A 21,642-nucleotide genomic window follows, 5' to 3' on the forward strand; every position below is an offset into this window, starting at 1 on the left:
TATATATATATATATATATATAATACTAATGTTCCGATGTTGACCGTTAGTAGTACTTAATTATCTTACAACTTCAGTCTCTTTTTTTAAATAGAGTCTTGGCTCATTAATTTTATTAAGTCCAAAAATTTATATATAGTCAACTCTGTTATTTGATCTCCTTAGTTTAAATCCTTCATACATCTCGTTGCTAATTAGTTATAGTAAGAAGTTATAGTAAAACCATGTCAGGGAGAGCAATCACGGTTTCTAAAATCATTGCACACCCATCCATACCGTATGTATGATATTATAATAAAAAACCGGGATTGTGGTGAGAAAAATTACAAAAACTAGTAACTAAAATAGGGTAACAACCAAAATACCAGTGGCGGACTCACGTGTACGCACTGGGGGGCTGGCCCCCCAGTCACTTGCCAGCCACAGCTTATATATTTTATAGAGTTACATGCGTGCCCCCATTAAAAACTGTATAGGCCCCCAGTAATTAAAAGTGAAAGCCTGATTTGTGTTCAACTTAAACAAGCCCAAACCCAAATATTAGTCCGGTCCAGAAGTAAATTCAAAGTAACAGAGCAAGCCAGCAACGTAGGTAAAAAACACAATCACCTAATTCGAAGAATCACAGAGCTACGGAGGGTGAAAAGTAAAAAGGAGAGAATTAAAAGAAAACTACCTTGAAGCTACTGATTAATTCGGGTCATCGGCTTCTAATATTCGGTAAGTTCTTTTTCAATAAATATATATTCTCTTTTTATGTATATATAGTGTCTGTATGCGTGTAAAATTTGATTAGTGTTTTTTATTATTTTTTAAATTTTAGTGAATATTTATGTGTGTCTAGTTTTTTTGTGTGAAATTCTGAGTATATTCACTCAATTATTTGACAAATAACAGATATTATGGAAAGATATTTCAAAAGAAAGTTGCCCGAAATCATAGATGACACTAATAATTTGAGGGAAGAAGCCATAAGAGCAAATGTTAATATTGTTGAGCCAAGTCCTGTAATGCCTAAAAAAATTGACTTGAAAGACCTTCCGTGGGATCCCTCTGAAAGAAAAAGAATTATAGAATATCATCCGGATCAAAGAGATGAAATAAGGAGAGCATATTTGATTAAAGGACCTTGTCAACCACTTGGGCATGAATTTCCAAAAACGAAAATTGGAAATAAAGATAGGCGTTTTAATCCCGAGTGGTATGAAAATGAAAAATATAAGAATTGGTTGGAGTATAGTGTAAAAGCCGATAAAGCTTATTGTTTGTGTTGTTACTTATTCAGAGACCATTTTGGAAGACAGGGTGGGAGTGATGCATTTGTAGTAGATGGATTTTGTGGTTGGAATAAAACGGAGAGACTTGGAAGTCATATCGGGGAAGTTAATAGTTTTCATAACAGAGCCTTTAAAAAATGTGATGATCTTCTAACACAAAAACAGTCCATTGCCGTTGCTTTTCATAAGCAAAGTGATATTGTCAAGAATGAACATCGAATTCGTTTGAATGCTTCCATTGATGTTTCCAGATTTTTGCTAAATAGCGCATTACCTTTTCGTGGTCATGATGAGTCTGAAAAGTCACTACATAGAGGAAATTTCTTGGAAATGATAAAATATACTCAAGATCAAAATGAGAGAGTTCGTAAAGTTACACTGAAAAATGCTCCCGGGAATAATCAAATGGTGTCTCCGAAAATTCAAAAAGATATTTGTCATTGTTTTGCACAAGAGATTCTCAAATCCATTATGAAAGAAATTGGTGATGATGTGTTTGCTTTGTTAGTTGATGAGTCTAGTGATATTTCTAGAAAGGAACAAATGGCTGTGGTTTTACGATATGTTGATGACACGTTAGGAATTGTGAAGGAGAGATTTGTGGGTCTTGTTCATGTGAAAGAGACATCTTCTTTAACTCTTAAATCTGCTATTGATAGTTTATTTGCTGAGTTTGGTTTGAGCTTAAGACAGGTGAGAGGGCAGGGTTATGATGGTGCAAGTAACATGCGTGGTCAGTTTAATGGGTTGAAAACATTAATCATGAGAGAAAACAGCTCGGCATATTATGTACATTGTTTTGCTCACCAGCTTCAGTTGGTTGTTGTGGCGGTTGCGAAAAAACATTTTGCTGTTGGTGACTTTTTTGATATGATAGCGGTCTTGATGAATGTGGTTGGTGGTTCTTGCAAAAGGACTGATATGCTTCGAGATAGTCAAAAAGAGAGGTTGTTAAAGGAGATGGGTCGTGGTGAACTTGAAACAGGAAGTGGGTTGAATCAAGAACTTTCCCTTGCCAGAGCCGGAGATACACGTTGGAGTTCACATTATAAAACACTTCTGCGTTTGGTTGATTTGTATCCAAGTGTGATTGAGGTGCTTAAATATATTGAAAAAGAGGGAGAAAAAGATGTGCAACAACGTCAAGCAAGTGGTCTTCAAATATATTTCACATCATTTGAGTTTGTATTCTATTTGCATTTGATGTTGTATATTTTGGGGCTCACAGATATATTATCACAGGCATTGCAAAGAAAAGATCAAGATATATTGAATGCTATATCATTAGTGGAGTCAACTAAGCGACAATTACAAAATTTCAGAGTTGATGGGTGGGATTCTCATTTGAAGAAGGTATTTTATTTTTGTGAGAAGTATGACATTGAAAAGTTGGATATGACCGAGCCTTATGTTAATCCAAAAAATCGACGGAGAAAAACTGGAATCACCAATGAGCATTATTATTCTTTTGATTGTTTCAATGTTGTTGTGGATATGCAAATTGCAGAGTTTAACGACCGTTTTAATGAGGTAAACTCTGAATTGCTCATTTGTATGGCTTCTTTGAATCCACGTGATTCATTTGGTGATTTTGATCCATTGAAGTTGATGAAGTTAACTGAGTTTTATCCAAATGATTTTAGTCCTACTGACACGATTGCTCTTGAGCATGAATTGATGATTTATATTGATAATGTGAAAGCAGATGGAAGATTTTCCAACTTGAATGGTATTAGTGATCTTGCTAGAGTAATGGTTGAAACGAAAAAAAATCATTGTTATTCTTTGGTGTATCGGCTAGTGAAGCTATCATTGGTTTTGCCAGTTGCAACCGCGACAGTTGAGAGATGTTTCTCTTCAATGAAGCTTGTGAAGTCAGATTTGCGCAATCGAATTGGTGATGAATTTCTAAACGATTGTCTTATTTCAGCCATAGAAAAGGAAGCTCTTGCTAGAGTAACAAATGAAGATGTAATAGATCGATTTCAAAAAATGAAAACTCGAAGGGAGCAAATTTAAATTGTAAGTTATTTCTCTTTTTCTTTATAGTATTACACATATTTTATTAGTTCTCTTATTATTTAAATATTGTGCCCCCACTGAACTTTAATCCTGGGTCCGCCCCTGCAAAATACTAGAATTCCCCTTATAATAATCTTAAGAATCACTTAATTACTCATAACACATGAAGCAGTCGAATACTATTCCAGAGGTATATAACTAAAGTTCTCTTTCAAGCTCAATAGTCTATTAACTAAAATTTTTAGCTTACTCTTCTAAGGTGGGGATCATGATCATTTTTATGAATTGATATAGAAAGGCTGAAATAAAATTTCAATAATCACGTAGACTAAAAAAGAAGAATGATATTAATGAAATAATAGACTATCTATCTTATTAGGAATAAATGAAACAAGTATTTGAAAAAAATACATAATGTTACATTAAATAGATAAAATAATGATTCAGATTTTAAATAGTTTATGAAATCCACCAAATGAAAACGTACAAGTTAATTGTTGCATTATATAAATACAATCTACTTGCAGCTTAATGTGATAGTATGAGTAAAACTTGTAACTTACACTAATTAAATTATTAATTGTTGTATCATATTTTTTTTGAAAGTGAATTGTTGTATCATGTTGAAACTTAATGATTTGTTAAAAATTATTAATATGTTAAATTATTAATGTTAAAAATGATTTATTAAATTTTTTTGAAGATAAATTGACACAAAAAATAAACGGTTCATTATGGCATTACGTGAAAATCATTGATCATATATGTGTGTATGTTGTGTATATATGTATGTCTATACTTATATGTGAGAGATATGTTATATATTAAATAGTAATTTGTGATGTATAAAATAGTTAGTGATTAAAAATTGGTGAGGGACTGATTTTTATTTTGTAGGTTAGTTTGTATAGGCCGCAGCCTCGGTGGCCACAGTGGTGGGCCATGGCACCAAAAGGGTCGGGGCTGACAGTATATGTGGGTTGGTTTGGTGGGAGTGGATGTGGATAAGGGACAGTATATGAGTGTAGGTGAGGAAGTGGCTGGTTATGAAAGAAATTTTTGGTTTTTATTCAATTTTATTTTTATTATATATATATATATATATATATATATATATATATATTAAATATTTGATATATTTTTTCAAAATACATATTTATAATTTTAACATATAATTAGATTTAAAATTTTCAAACATGTGATGCCATAATTTATTTTAGAAAAATCTATTTTCCTTCATCTTACATTTTAAAGAAAAGTTATTTTGCTTGCTAACTAGATAAAATTTGTATTTATATATAATAATACGTTATTTTCTTATTGGCATGTGTAAATAATTTGAGTAAGTGTAAATAAATGTTTCCTTATTAAAAAAAACCCTACACTAAGAAGTATGAGAGCACAAATTATAATAAAGGAATTATTTTATATTTTTTTGATCTTTGAAAATACAATAAATTATTCAAATAAAATAATTATACAAGCAAACTGATTAAATGAGGGTAATTGTCAAGAAATTATTGATTAAGATAAATGATAATGTATAGAGTTCAAGAAGTATTTGTTGAATGTGGATATATTATATTGATCAATTTGATAAAATATACTATTCCCCACATTTTGTTAAATATAATATAATTTTGGCTATAAAATAAAAGAAGTGTGTGGGTGATTCTAGATTATTCTTAGTACATGCATTTGTTTTTCATTTTGAATGCATGTATTAGTCCAGATGCATAATCTCTAGAATATTCCCGTCTTTTGCTTTCTAGCATTTAATTAGTCTCTAGATCTTTCTATTGAGTCCTATATAAAGCCTCTTGTACCAAATCATTTGTCATCAACTAAGGTAAAGCAATTCATTATATATAAATTTCTCTTTTCCTAAATATCTGAGTTGTGGGAGTTTTAGTGAAAACCTTTCTTCCTCCATCCAACACATTTTTAGCCCACATCCCCGTTCTAAGTCTATTCTAGTTTTGTCCTTCTCCTTAGATTTCCTAGATTAAATTTAATTAGCAATGGTGATCTATGTATGCCTATGTGTTTAATTCCCTTGATAAAAGATGGTGCCATGTAAGTTCAAGAGTTCTAATTTAATTGTGAGGATAATATTATCTAACCATTTTGATTTGATGGGTAATCTTTATTTAATCTTCTTTTACTTATAAATTATAGGGTTTTGGCATTCGAGATTGTTCTTGGTACATTTGTAAAAGCCCCAGAAGGAAGCCCGTTACACCGGCAGGCGAAGCTGGTACACTTGGGGGGAAAAATTGATGGATTATTGTTGACTAATTGATGTTTGATGGATTATTCTATTATTGAGCTAGGCTCCTTGCCGAGTACTTTGGGAAAAAGGTAATGCTGGCACTTGTTTGCCAGACTTTTGACGGGGTTAAAGCTCTGGAGGCATATGATGAAGGTGGTGTTATAAATAGAAATTCTGGTCTTCATGGAATTGTATCCTGGGTCACGAACTCTGGCCATGGCCTTAGAGAGACTCTCTTCTATCATCTATTCTCGCTCCTGCAAGTTTATAGAACTATGAAAAATATGTATAAGGCCCTCCCATTCATAAGAGATGGAGCTGTATCTTTTGGATGGTGGAATAATGAGATCAAAATTTCCTCTTAGCAGCATAGCCATTGTGACAACTTTAATTGTACATTCACATTTCTTCTGTTGCAACCGTACAATTTCTTGGAACAAGTTTATATGATTAGCAAAGAATTCTTTAATAGAAGTTATTATTTGTTAGTAGGATATATATTACTCATATTACTCATATAATAAATATGCAAATAAGGCACTCGGATATGAAAGTATTAATTCAATAACAAAATTAAAACGTCAAACTAAAATTAAAAGAATAAAAGAGAAGGAAAATTCTTGTGAAACAAACACCAACGAATGAGTTTGATTCTTTTCTTTCCTTTGTCGGTTATGGGCAATGTTTTAGTAAATTGCATTTGATATACAAATAGCATAAAACAAAATTTTGTGCTAATTTTTTTTTATTTTAGACCACTATTAAATCTATCAACAATAAACAGCCACCATATCTGTATGTATTTTGTTTCTAATATATAGTATTAAAAAATGTAAATTGGAATCTTATAGAAGCTAACAATAAAAAAAAAAATTTGGTTTCACGATCAAAATAATATAAGTTAAATAATTCAAGATCATTCATTAACTTTCTCCTAATTTTAATTTGTGAATTTTATTTGATTTTCAAGCATAAACAAACCATCCCTACATATAATAATCATTATAAATTTACTAATTCTAATAAATTTTTGAATGATAAATTTGTAAATTATTTTGTTATACTAATCGAGACTTGAACTATTATATTAATACTAAAAAGCTTTAGAGAAGACAAATTGATTCAAAAATAATATATTAATTTGTGAAATTTTTTCTCACTATAAAATTTGTTCATATTAATAAGTAATAATGTGCTTCTTACATATTTATTAGCTAATTAATAATTTAATTATAATAAGATGAAATATATTTTACTCGAATAAAAGATCATTTTGTGTTCTCTTAAAAAAGATTGTGTCCAAAATTTTATTTATTCAAATTATTATAAATATGATAAATTTGATTAATTGTTATACACATTTATCAATAAAATTTATTTTAATGTTGTGTTTATCATAAATTAATATTGATCATGTACAAATTAAGTTCAAAAGTTAAGATACATATTTTACGTTCTCCAACAATAAGTATTCATTTTGCATTAAATGAGAAAGTCAAGTTAAACAATTTGCATTAGGTAAATCACAATTTACATCAGGAGGATCTTCGGATAGGTATATTACATTTCACTCAAATATATTGGGCATGTTAAATTTGGCTTTGTAATGAGTTCTACATTTCCCTATTTCTTTAAACGAATCTGCACCAACAACAAACCAACAACAGAACAGAGAAGAAAAGGAAACCAGATCTGCAGCAGATCAGGTGACAGAGTTTGGAGGGCATGGTATAGTCTTCCTAATGAACTCCTCCTTTTTGGGGAATCATAAGCCTAAAAAAAGGCCTTATGAGCACTAACATTTTTTCCCTCAAAACAAAGATTTAGTAATGTACCAAGAACAACCCCAATAATACCTGTCAGACAAACAATTAATTAGAAGCCATTAGGATTTTAAAAACATAATTAATTACTTGTATTCAATTTGGAGGCAAACACTAACCACAGTTACACAAACGACACAAGCATCAATTTCTTCCGGGTCTGAATTTCCAGATGGATCAGCATTGCTACAATGATCTGATCCACAACTCTGGATTAAAGTACTATGATTTTGATGGGTCATCAGTATCATATACAGAGAGAAAATCAGAAAATAGTACTCTACATGTTAGGAACACATGAAAGAGCACATCTGAGCTTGCTCTGCCAAGTGAAGAGTTAATATGATGAGCCCTAAATATAGGACTTGGCAACGGAGATCCCAAGGGGGCCAATCATAAAAAAGTGAAATTTATTATCGGTTTTAATTTATAACTGCCAACTTCTTTTTGATAGAAAACTATTAGCTGAGATATACATTCTTTTTGTCTTTATGTTAAGAGTGAGGCTCTTACATTTAATTCTCTTTATTATGGGGGCCGGGCCTAGAGGCTGCACCTAGTCACGTTTATTCTCTATCACTCTCTCATTTTTTTTCGAATAGCATGTGCACCTAAATAAAGATATGGTTTGGCTGGTGTGTGCCCATGAGCACATGCTAAACTCTAAATTTGATGTATTAGCTTGTTTTAATTGATAGAGCTTTTGTATATGCAAGGGGTCCACCATTATTAATAAGTAGTACTAGGCACTCAAAATGAGTTAAATACATGAAATTTGGTGTTTAACATGTGTCATGGGCATATTAATTTAATGTATAAAATGAGTATAGTAGAGTAAATTAGTGGATATAGTAATTTTCATATGGGTCTTTCTAGTATGTGCCTACATGGAGGATTTTTATTGGTGGGGATTTTTGTGCATGTAGTGGGGTGATCATTATTTATAATGAGATTAGAGCTAATAGAAATCATTCACCAAAATAAAAAGTAAAGTAGTTGTTAGTGTATGCTCATGGACAAAATGATGATGACTAGCTAGTGACTAGTGTGTCCCCCATGAGATTAAACATAATTATCAATTAGTTATTAATATATTTCAATTTTTAAGATTATTGTTCTGATGAGTTATAATGGAGACCATATTGTCCTATGATTTATAAAAGTAATTGTTCTATCTTTTGATTACAATGTTTATGTTGTTGAATATAATCTGCAGGTTGTTGGATGTGTACAAATATTCTAGAATAACAAAAACTAAAATTTAAATGACTATATTATATTTTAACCAATTTTGTACTCCACTACTCTAATATGTTTGTGTACTCCATAAAACTTGACTCATATATAATTAATGATAATAATTTGAATATAATATGAAAGGGAATAGACTAAATTGAATAATATAATTATAGATATGAGCCTTACATATATTACCACTAGGGTCATTCTACTGACCAAAACTTTCAATTGGCCTCCCGAGTCAAAAAAGTTTTCATTTAAATAATAAACCATCTAAAAACTTTTAATCACGAAATTAAGTTATAAAAAAAAATCAGCGCCGTTAAGTCTTTGACTTTTAACGGAAAACCTTAAATATAACGGATTTGCATGTTTTTAACAGATTATATGTTTTTAAGGCAGAGTTTACTTCGGCCCTTCACCAGTTCCCCGTGTACTGCTATTATCAATGCTGCTAGATACAGTAAAGACAAGTCTGCAAGTTTTGGAAGGAGAGGGGCGACCTACAATTGGACAAACTGTAAAGAATTAGCTGGTGAAGGAAGGCGGATTGGGTGCTTGTTATAGATGTTTGGGGCCGAGGTGGGCTTCGATGCCTCTTTCCGCAACCACCATGCATGATCACTATTCACTACTTATGAGTTTCTAAAGAAAATGTCTACGAAGGATCAAGAGGTGTTTGCTTAACTAAATTTTGGCGGAGAAGATACGAAAGGGAAAAAATTTAGAATGTTGCAAATCATCTACACACTTGTATAACTTGGTTTCTTGTCATGTGTTGATGACCTTCCTCTATGAATACCGATGTAAGTTGTACTTAAGGTTTACTTTTAATGAATAAGAATAACATGAAAATCAAATTACAATATTGTCCAACATTGTACAAGTAGTTCAGCCTTGGTCAGGCTGTTTGTTGTATATGAATGATATATATACATTGTTGAAGTGTGTAAATGTGTAGGTTCTAGGGGACATCTACTACCTGGTATATACAAGAGTCGGATTCAGGGTACAAATGTTGAGTAATATGACTCTATTTGGTTTAAGAGGCAAATGCTCCTGTTAAGTTTTTAACGGAATGACCTATTTGAAAATTTTTAATAATACAATTAGTTGACTCAAAAAAATTTTGACTCGGTAGGTCAGGCTCAGTAGAGTGATGAAATAGAGCATTAACCCTATTACCACTAGACTATAAAGTAATGTCCTAATGTTCTGTAATGTCAGAAAGGCTGACACATATCTAAAGTAAAATGTGTCTCAAAATTATGGTGCTTAACATATATCTAAAACAAAATAGCATGTGTGTCACTCCACCTACCCTTAAGGTCGGAATATATGAACCTAAAATTTACAAAACTTAAATTTAACAAGCTAACTTCTTTTAAAATTGGCAAGAATCTTACTCATGAGATACCTACTGTCTTTTTTAAGCTTAACAAGTTAACTAAAATTCTTAGCTTACTCATAAAAGGTAAGATCTGGTCATATTTCTAACTTGATTTTCTTTTTCCGGAAAGACAAAAAAGAAGGGAATGATATCTATGAAATACTAGAATGTCTAATTAGGACTAAAGAGAACGAGTTCTTACATAGTGCAATACTGAATAGATAGATAGTAATTCAAATTTCAAATAGTTCATGCAGTCCATCAAATAAAAACATAGGAGTGAATGAATATTGGGGAGAAAAAGAAATTTAAGTTAGAAAGCGTATTTGTTAATTGTTGCATTTTATAAATACTATTTATAACTTGTAGCTTAATCTGACTGTATGAATAAACCTTGATGCTTAACTTAATCTAACCACCCCATTAGTATTTGCATCATGTTTTAGTTGCAGGAGCTCCCGCATGCACCTCCTCTATGTTATTAGAAACAAAAACATTTTCTTAATGTCACTTTGAACGATAATGTTTATAAGATGATGGGTTTGCCTACACAGAAGTAAGATGAAAAAAGTCAAGGAAAAGAAAAAGTTCGAGAGGAAGGCTCGGAAGTATCCTGAGGAAGATGTAGACGTTGGAGTTCATAGTAGAAAAAGAACGAGAAAGAATAATTTGCAACCTAACGTATCTCGCCGATAAGAGTACATAATCACGAACAAAAAATTGTAGTTAGTAGAACAAAAGCATTACAAATTCAGCAGAAACATAGACATTTATTTCTCATTAATTCAAATAGCTGTTAATTTTTAGAAGTTAATCTAATTTTAAATTATTGATACTGATATTAAACTGAGAATATATGTACACTTGAGAGCCCTAAAAAGCATTAAAGATGAAGCTTCGTGGTGGACCAACAACTCGTTCACGATCCAATACTGTAAGTAACTGCCTGCGAGAAGGAAGAAACAAACTCAATTCTCGTTTAGACCCCTGCACCAGTGAAGTTGCTACAGAGTGAATGACTATGATCAATGGCTGCTTAATTATTTGACCATGCCGTAAAAAAAAATTAGATGCTCAGAAGAAAGCTATATATAACTGCTGGTCCAAGTAAAACTGCAAATGAGCCGGCTGATGGAGAGAATGACTTGCCTAATTGGAGATGCAGTTGAAAAGATTAGGCCATGTTGACTTGTAGAAAGGTTTTCCAATTTAAGTGTTCAAATTGCCTTGGTTTTCTATTTCGTAAATGTAGAGATAGAATGGTATACATATTCAAATTGGTTAGATTTCCGTGTATGGCTGAGCTTTATAACCTGATTTTATGATTTAAAGTGATAGGTTAGCGATGTAAAGTGTGGGTTTGGATAATTTTGACTTTGACTTGTGAGTTATTAATAATATGATAATAAAAATAAGAATGATTTACGGATAACTTATATCTTTTTTATCAAAAATTTTTTTAACAATTAACTCGCCTTAAAATGTACCTCAAACTAATTATACCAAGTCCTTAGCTAATTTCATTGTTAAAATCAAGTAGGATAAGTTATGTATTTGAATTATGATATTAATTTTTATTGTATAAACTCATATAAATAAAATAAGTTGTTAGAAATATCTCTTATCAACGCTAAGGGGGCCTTTCAGAATTAAAACCCATGCCTTTTCCCAAATCCAAACTAACTCCTGCTCTACCTACTTTTTGACATCGGTCGGCCAGTTCGCCACCACCAAGGTAGATAAGGTCAGGGAATATGCACATGTTAATTACTGTTAATTTTATGAATAGTTTCACGTTCTTTTAGAATTAAATTGGTATATATAGCATAATTAAGGGTATCAATGTCAGTTAGATGATCAGAAGCATGTTTTGATTGAATTTTTTAATCTTTTTAGTACTAAATTTGAATAAATTAAATATAACTTCTGTCCATATAAGGCATATTGATGTTACATGTGCTTTTTTTTCCAGGGTTTCCAAGCACTCCGGAGCGCATGCACATAATAACAGCTTATTTTTTATGATATTCAAGATTATTAATGTTAAAATAATATTTTATTTTGTAAATAAGTGAATAATTATATTTTAATTTTTTTTAGCATTTTCTAATAATAATTATATAGATATGCGAATATTTTTATATATAATAAATACAGATATTTTTTAGTCAATTATGACGATGAGAAAGGACAAAACCGTAAACTTATACTAAGTGGATAAGCCATCTCGAAAAATATACATCAGATAATTTATATTTATAAATCATCATGTGTTATTTTTATTATTTGTATTAAATAATTTCAATAAGTGTAAGGAAATGTTTCCTAACTAAAAACCTCTTTATCAAAAAAATATGAGAGCACAAATTATTTAAAAGAACAATTTTTTTATATTTTTCATCATCTTTGAGAATATGAAAAATTAGTTAAATAAAATAATTATATAAATGAAGTAATTAAATGACGGTAATTGTTAGGGATTTTTGTTCAAAAATGATAATGTATAAGGAGCTCAAGAAGTAATTTTTGAATATATGTTTGTTATATTAATCAATTCCATAAAATATAATTCTTCTAGATTTCTACTTGCCATTCTCCCCTTGGTTTCTCCGCCTCCTTGTCCTTGGTTTCTCCGCCTCCCTATCTTTCCTTGTTTTTAACGTCTTCCCTTGTTTTGTCCGCCTCCTTATATTTCCTCAGTTTCTTCGCCTCCCCTTGGTTTCTCTCCTGTATATAAACTTTCACACTCAGACACACACACTTATAATCATAAGAAGAATGTGCATGAGCACTAAAGCGTGCCTGTAAATAGGTTAGCATTGAAATGATTTGGCGATTAAATTTTAACAATGGAGACCGATGTATGCATATGTGTTTCCCTTGATATAAGTTGGTGCCATGTAAGTAGAATAGTTCTGATTTAATTATTACGTGGATGTTATTTCACCATTTTGATTTGATGGGTATTCTTTATTTAATCTTCTACTCAAAATTTTTAGGGTATTCGAGGTTGTTCTTGGTACATTACTACAAGGCAAATGAAGCCCCTTACCCCAGCAGGCCAACCTGGTACACTTGTGGGGAGTACTAGGCCCTGAAGGCAAAGGGGTAGCCTGTGGCTGAAGAAGAGCCAGGCATTGATGTGGACACATCTCAAGGTGTCCTCAGACCTGGAGAGAGAGCCATTCCAGACACACAACCTCGGCCAGGACATCACCTCTCTGCTTATGCTAGAGCAGGAAGGTAGCATATTGATATTTGTTAATATTCTTCTTTGCCATATGATCAGCTTCCATTTTTAAGTAGTAATATAATCATTGGTGTTGTATAGCAGGAACCTATACACAAGATCTTAATTGTCCAATAGAATATTTGTCCAGCGCATTGCTAGGTTAATTGATGGGGTCTTTAGATTTCTTGTTGGTCGAATTACAGTTTTCATATGCTTTAAACCATGAACTATCAGTTTAAAATGAATTTTAGTTCTTTTATTATTATTATTAAATTTGTGGTTTTGGTTGGAATCTGTTTAGTGTATATATATATATATATATATATATATATATATATATATGTGTGTGTGTGTGTGTGTGTGTGTTGATTTTTTTATGTATTACATACCTCCACATAATAAAAGTACAAATATGAATTAATTATTTGATTTGTGATCCATAATTGAGTGGCTAATATTATGTCTCAATGGATTATTACAGGTGATGTGAAGATATATGGGTTCGTGGAAGAACCTTTGGATGATGATATATAGGACGAGAGGAGGTGTCTGATGCGGTGGTAGAGTAACAAACCAAAAAGGACAATGCAAACGCAAAAAATTTATTACTTGTTCTAAAATTAAAAACAATTTAGTGACATGTAATTTTGTATCCATCAAATAGATGTTTTTATTATTAAAATAGGTCTTATCTATGACTTTATCTGTAAATTGCATCTAATGAGTCTATCAACGGTGAACATGCATCTCTAATGATGGAATGAATCGTCAAAACATTACAAATTTAATATCTAAACATTTTAAATATCTTTACCCTTTAAAGACCCAGTCTTAGTTTTGTGTGCATTTTTTTTTTACATAGTAAATGAATATGAATACATTCTGCTTATAAGCTGTTTCTTTGTAAATGATTTTCTACATGAAAAAATAATGTTTCATGAATGTGCATATATTATGTAAGCGCTTTACGATTGTTAGATTTCTTTGTTAGATCTGCAATAATGAATCCCGCCTTTTATGGTAAAGACATAAGTTAATTAAATCAACTTCTACGAGAATGCTCACTATTAACTATAGAAAGAGCAATGATGATGTTTTGGATCCACTAATCATATAGCTAACCAAAAGAATTTTTTTAAACTGAGAAAATCAGGTTAAATATAGTGATAACTATAAAGATATGAAGAGCTATAGGCTTAACCTATTGGTTAACATCGTTTTGGTATACACTTAATTTTATTGACTAGAAATTCTAAAAACTTGATTGAATGGGCCAACTAAATCATGATATATTCATATCACTAATAAGTCTATAAGATAAAGTCAATGAAAAATTATAATGACAATTCTTTATAAACTCTATAGCATGTATTATGGTCCATGACTATATACACATATTCATGAAAAGTACTGAATGAGCGAGTATAGATATAATGATGAAGATCATTTACCAAATAGTCAAAGAATTCAAGTACATCACGTCTATATCTATGTGTAAAGTTGGTATATATACTTACTCCATCAAAGGTTCAAGAAGCATTTCTTATCAATCATATACTATTTCTGGCCACTGGGACTAATACCAAGTCAAAGCTATTGGAGCATCAATCTCGTTTGTGAGGGATTTGTGAAATTTTTTAGTGTATATATATATATATAATACTAATGTTCCGATGTTGACCGTTGGTAGCACTTAATTATCTTACAACTTCAGTCTCTTTTTTTAAATAGAGTCTTGGGCCATTAATTTTATTAAGTCGAAAACTTTATATATAGTCAACTCTTTTATTTGATCTCCTTAGTTTAAATCCTTCATACATCTCGTTGCTAATTCAGTTATAGTAAGAAGTTATAGTAAAACCATGCCAGGGAGAGCAACCACTGTTTCTAAAATCGTTGCACACCCATCCATACAGTATGTAGGATATTATAATAAAAAATCGGGTTTGTAGTGAGAAAAATTACAAAAACTAGTAACTCAAATAGGGTAACAACCAAAATACTAGAATTCCCCTTATAATAATTTTTAAAAAACCGGGCTTGTAGTGAGAAAAATTACAAAAACTAGTAACTCAAATAGGGTAACAACCAAAATACTAGAATTCCCCTTATAATAATTTTAAGAATCACTTAATTACTCATAACACATGAAGCAGTCCAATACTAATCCAGAGGTATAAAACTAAAGTTCTCTTTCAAGCTCAATAGTCTATTAACTAAAATTTTTAGCTTACTCTTCTAAGGTGGGGATCATGATCATTTTTATGAATTGATATAGAAAGGCTGAAATAAAATTTCAATAATTAGGTAGACTAAAAAAGAAGAATGTTATTAATGAAATACTAGACTATCTATCTTATTAGGAATAAATGAAACAAGTATTTGAAAAAACACATAATGTAACATTAAATAGATAAAATAATGATTCAGATTTTAAATAGTTTATGAAATCCACCAAATGAAAACGTACAAGTTAATGTAAAGTTTGGGAGAAACTGAAAACCAAGTAAGAAGATTTAATTGTTGCATTATATAAATGCAATCTACTTGGAGCTTAATGTGATAGTATGAGTAAAACTTGAAACTTACACTAAATTATTAATTGTTGTGTCATGTTTTTTTTGAAAGTGAATTGTTGTATCATGTTGAAACTTAATATGTTAAAAATGATTTACTAATGTCACTTCAAATGATAATGTGTATAAGATGTTGGGTTTGTCTACACTCATTATTAGAAGTGAGAAGGAAAAATCAAGAGGAAAAAATTTAGAAGAAGGCTCGCAATATGTCTCGAGAAATAAGTAGAAATTGGAGTTGATAATAGACGGAGAAATATGTGTGTCATATGTTAGTTCCCTTTTGGATTCTTTTCGATTTACGAGCACAATTAATCCATTCCCCCTAAATATAATTATCAATATAAATTTACTAATTTTAATAAATATTAAATGATGAGTTGCGTAATTGTTATACAAGTTGAAAGTTGAACCGGTATATTAATAATAAAACCTTTTTGAAGATAAATTGACACAAAAAATAAACGGTTCATTATGGCATTACGTGAAGATCATTGATCATATATGTGTGTGTGTTGTGTATATATGTATGTATATACTTATATGTGAGAGATATGTTATATATTAGATAGTGATTTGTTATGTGTAAACTAGTTAGTGATTAAAAATTGGTGAGGCACTGATTTTTAATTTGTAGGCTAATTTAGTTTGTATAGGCCGCAGCCTCGGTGGCCACAGTGGTGGGCTATGGCGCGTCCGGGCTGACCGTATATGTGGGTTGGTCTGGTGGGAGTGGATGTGGGTGAGTAAGTGACAGTATATGAGTGTAGGTGAGGAAGTGGCTATGGTTATGAAAGAAATTTTTGGTTTTTATTCAATTTTATTTTTATTATATATATATATATATATATATTAAATATTTGATATATTTTTTCAAAATACATATTTATAATTTTAACATATAATTAGATTTAAAATTTTCAAACATGTGATGCCATAATTTATATTAGAAAAATCTATTTTCCTTCATCTTACATTTTAAAGAAAAGTGATTTTGCTAGCTACCTAGATAAAATTTGTATTTATATATAATAATATGTTATTTTCTTATTGGCATGTGTAAATAATTTCAGTAAGTGTAAATAAATGTTTCCTTATTAAAAAAAACCTCTATAATAAGAAGTATGAGAGCACAACTTATAATAAAGGAATTATTTTATATTTTTTTTCATCTTTGAAAATACAATAAATTATTCAAATAAAATAATTATACAAGCAAACTGATTAAATGAGGGTAACTGTCAAGAAATTTTTGATTAAGATAAATGATAATGTATAGAGTTCAAGAAGTATTTGTTGAATGTGGATATATTATATTGATCAATTTGATAAAATATACTATTCCCCACATTTTGTTAAACATAATATAATTTTGGCTATAAAATAAAAGAAGTGTGTGGGTGATTCCAGATTATTCTTATAAGTACATGCATTTGTTTTTAATTTTGAATGCATGTATTAGTCCAGATGCATAATCTCTAGAATATTCTCGTCTTTTGCTTTCTAGCATTTAATTAGTCTTTAGATCTTTCTATTGAGTCCTATATAAAGCCTCTTGTACCAAATCATTTGTCATCAACTAAGTTAAAGCAATTCATTATATATAAATTTCTCTTTTCCTAAATATCTGAGTTGTGGGAGTTTTAGTGAAAACCTTTCTTCCGCCATCCAACACATTTCTAGCCCACATCCTGGTTCTAAGTCTATTCTAGTTTTGTCCTTCTCCTTAGATTTCCTCGATTTCTTCACCTCCCCTTGGTTTCTCCGCTATAAAATTTTAAACACAGATATATATATAGTCTTAGAAGAATGGCCATGATCACTAAAGCTAGCTGGCTGTTAATAAGTGAGAATTGAAATGATTTGCCGATTAAATTTAATTAGCAATGGTGATCTATGTATGCCTATGTGTTTAATTCCCTTGATAAAAGATGGTGCCATGTAAGTTCAAGAGTTCTAATTTAATTGTGAGGATAATATTATGTAACCATTTTGATTTGATGGGTAATCGTTATTTAATCTTCTTTTACTCATAAATTATAGGGTTTTGGCGTTCGAGATTATTCTTGGTACATCTGTAAAAGCCCTAGAAGGAAGCCCGTTACACCGGCAGGCGAAGCTGGTACACTTTTGACGGGGTTAAAGCTCTGGAGGCATATGATGAAGGTGGTGTTATAAATAGAAATTCTGGTCTTCATGGAATTGCATCTTCTATTGGACGCACTTTAGAAGGGCGATTTCACGTCATATGTCTCGATGAATTGATGTACGTTGGTATTTGTCCTCTATTGTTACCCTTCACTACAATTTTTTACCTGATGACCCACAAAACATCGGATATGCTGTAAATCTGGTCTTCTAAATCCGAAATTGCCAGGTGGAGAAATCCCATGTGGCTTCATCGGATATGCTGTAAATCTGGTCTTCTAAATCCGAAATTGCCAGGTGGAGAAATCCCATGTGGCTTCATGGGATATGCTGTAAATCTGGTCTTTATATTGATTACCAAAACGTATCCTGGGTCACCACCTCTGGCCATGGCCTTAGAGAGACTCTCTTCTATCATCTATTCTCGCTCCTGCAAGTTTATAGAACTATGAAATATATGTATAAGGCCCTCCCATTCATAAAAGATGGAGCTGTATTTTTGGATGGTGGAATAATGAGTCCTGATGTTTTTACCTTGGCCATTGGGTTTTTTTTTGCATAACGTTGATCAAAATTTCCTCTTAGTAGCATAGCCATTGTGACAACTTTAATTGTACATTCACATTTCTTCTGTTTCCTCTTAGTAGCATAGCCATTGTGACAACTTTAATTGTACATTCACATTTCTTCTGTTGCAACTGTACAATTTCTTGGAACAAGTTTATATGATTAGCAAAGAATTCTTTGATAGAAGAGTATGTTATTATTTGTTAGTATGATATATATTACTCATATTACTCATAAATATGCAAATAAGGCACTAGGATATGAAAGTATTAATTCAATAACAAAATTAAAACGTAAAACTAAAATTAAAAGAATAAAAGAGAAGGAAAATTCTTATGAAACGAATGAGTTTGATTCTTTTCGTTTCCTTTGTCGGCGATGTTTTAGTAAATTGCATGTGATATACAAATAGCATAAAACAAAATTTTGTGCTATTTTTTTTTATTTTTAGACCACTATTAAATCTATCAACAATAAACGGCCACCATATCTGTATGTATTTTGTTTCTAATATATAGTATTAAAAAATGTAAATTGGAATCTTATAGAAGCTAACAATAAAAATTTTTATTTGGTTTCACGATCAAAATAATATAAGTAAAATAATTCAAGATCATTCATTAACTTTCTCCTAATTTTAATTTGTGAATTTTATTTGATTTTCAAGTATAAACAAATTACCATCCCTACATATAATAATCATTATAAATTTACTAATTCTAATAAATTTTTGAATGATAAGTTTGTAAATTATTTTGTTATACTGGTCGAGACTTGAACTATTATATTAATACTAAAAAGCTTTAGAAAAGACAAATTGACTCAAAAATAATATATTAATTTGTGAAATTTTTTCTCACTATAAAATTTGTTCATATTAATAAGTAATAATGTGCTTCCTACATATTTATTAGCTAATTAATAATTTCCATCAACTGAAAAAGCACTGATGTTCGAAAACAAACCTTGTCTTGGCACTTCACCTCCAAGTTTGTTGTGGGAAAGATTGAGGAATTCGATCAGATGAAACCCATCAAAAATATTTGGAATATCCCCGGATATATTATTACTTGAGAGATCTAAATTATGAAGACTTTTCAAGGATTTGAAAGAAGATGGAATTCTACCTTGAAAAAGATTTCCGCCCATGTACAGCCCCTCCAACATCACACAATCACCCAGGGTTGTGGGTATTTCTCCTGTCAGTCTGTTATTCCAAACATCTAGTGTAACCAATTGTTTCAAGTTTCCGATGTTGAATGTTAAGGGTCCTCCTGAGAATAGATTTTGGTCCAAATAAAGAATTAAACATTGGGAAGAAAACCCAATTTCCGCAGGTATTATTCCTCCAAGACTATTGTTAGAAAGGTACACTTCCTGTATAGTTGAGATGTTAAATAATTGAGGAGGTAAGCTTCCTCGGAGCATATTATACTCTAAACTGAGTACGCCTAATTGAGTAATGTTGCCAATAGAAGTGGTATTACTCCAGATATGTTGTTGCCACCGAAATCTAGTTCACCCAACTGTGATAGCTCTCCAATTGAATCTGGAATAGTCCCTGTCAAAAAGTTTCGTGCAATCCCAAGGTCTTTCACGTTGACAAGTTTTCCAATATCACGGGGTATGCTTCCGTATATGTGGTTTCCAAACAAATAGAGTGTCTCTATGGTGGTGGAGAGATTTACAATTGAGCTGGGGAGCTTCCCTCTTAAACCATTCTGACTGAAGTCCAAGTAAGTTAGAAGGGTACAATTTACCAGAGAATTGAAAAAGATCCAGTCTTGGAGCTGCGAATAGTCTGCCAATGGATTCTGACCCAGACCTAGCACTTGAAGATTAGGAAGGCTATTCCAGTTGATTGGTATAGGCCCAGTAATACTGTTTGCCGAGATGTCAAGGTTAACAAGATTGGACGCATTAACTATTGACGGTGGAAGTGGCCCTGAAAACAGGTTACCTTCACCGTAAAAGCCTTGCAACCTCGGAAGGGTGAAGCCTAAATCTGATGGAAGTGTCCCTTCTAATACATTCTGGTTTAGACCGACAATATAGAGGGACGAACTGTTGTAAAGTGAAGGGGGAACCAGACCCCCCAAACCGTTTACTCCTAAATTAAGAAACTGTAAACTTGTGTGATGTGCAAGTTCCAAAGGTATTCCCCCAACTAAATTGTTATAGGCTAGATCAAGAAAAAGAAGGGTTGATATATTACCTATTGAAGGTGGAATTGAGCCTGTGAAATTATTGACTCGAGCATCAAACTGATCAAGCTTAGACCAAGAGGAAAACTCTGAGGGTAGTTTTCCTTCAAGTTCATTGTTACTCATACTAAGTTTTCTAATATCTGTACAATAACTCAAATTGGCTGGGAATCCACCTGTGAAATAATTCTGTCTCAAATTAAGATACTGGAGGCGAAACAATAGTCCAATTTCATTTGGAATCGAGCCATGAAAGTTGTTCTGGTAGACCTAAAGTCCTCTGAGAAACGAAAGATTACCAATATGTGGAGACAATCTGCCCCCCAAGTGTTGGTCGGAGATATTTAGTTTTATGACTCTCTCCCGTCTGCTGCTGCACGTAACGCCCCTCCACTGACAGAAGTGCATCGAAGTGTTCCATGAGTCCAGGGCACCCAATGGATCATATACGGAAGCCTTAAAAGAAAGCAAGGCCTGCTGATCAGTGTCGTTGCTTCGAAAAGCAAATACAAATATTTTCGGTGTTGCTGATACTAGTAAACAGGAAATGATAAATGGGAAGATCATGGTTGTAGAATAAAACAGAGCAATGAAGTATTGCTACTGAAAATACTGTGGACTATAATACAACCTTCATGATGTCTTTCCGCAACGACTTTGTAGGCCAAGTCGTGTTCAAAGATCATCAGCACATATTAAATGGCGATTATGATCTGCCAAAGAAGACTAAATATAAAACTATAATAGAAGTGCTTGTCAAGACTGTTTCTTGTATACCATAAGCACTCATTCTTATATCTATGCTAGCTCATTATACTTTCTAATTTAGTTGTTCAACTTTTAAGGGGTAGATTAGTGAGAGGTTTTGCAATGAGATATAAGTTTTATGGGT

At 31.6% G+C, this 21,642-nt stretch overlaps 2 protein-coding genes and 1 long non-coding RNA gene across 3 annotated transcripts; 2 read left to right on the plus strand and 1 right to left on the minus strand.

Moving 5' to 3' along the window:
* Nucleotides 1–902: 902 nt before the first annotated feature.
* Nucleotides 903–3,296, plus strand: LOC108221649 (uncharacterized). Its single transcript, XM_017395512.1, has one exon. The coding sequence runs from the start codon at nt 903–905 to the stop codon at nt 3,294–3,296; it is 2,394 nt and encodes a 797-aa protein (XP_017251001.1).
* A 9,499-nt stretch (nt 3,297–12,795) lies between these two features.
* Nucleotides 12,796–14,060, plus strand: LOC135152661 (uncharacterized). Its single transcript, XR_010292045.1, has 3 exons — nt 12,796–12,923; nt 13,023–13,266; nt 13,737–14,060. It is a non-coding gene; the product is annotated as an uncharacterized LOC135152661 (long non-coding RNA).
* A 5,937-nt stretch (nt 14,061–19,997) lies between these two features.
* On the minus strand, nt 19,998–20,876 carry LOC108221650 (putative receptor-like protein kinase At3g47110). Its single transcript, XM_017395513.1, has one exon. It carries the CDS (start codon nt 20,874–20,876, stop codon nt 19,998–20,000), a length of 879 nt encoding a protein of 292 aa, XP_017251002.1.
* Between the last annotated feature and the right edge of the window lie 766 nt (nt 20,877–21,642).

The sequence above is a fragment of the Daucus carota genome, chromosome 5 (assembly GCF_001625215.2).
Source record: "Daucus carota subsp. sativus chromosome 5, DH1 v3.0, whole genome shotgun sequence".
In the NCBI taxonomy this organism is placed as follows: domain Eukaryota; kingdom Viridiplantae; phylum Streptophyta; class Magnoliopsida; order Apiales; family Apiaceae; genus Daucus; species Daucus carota.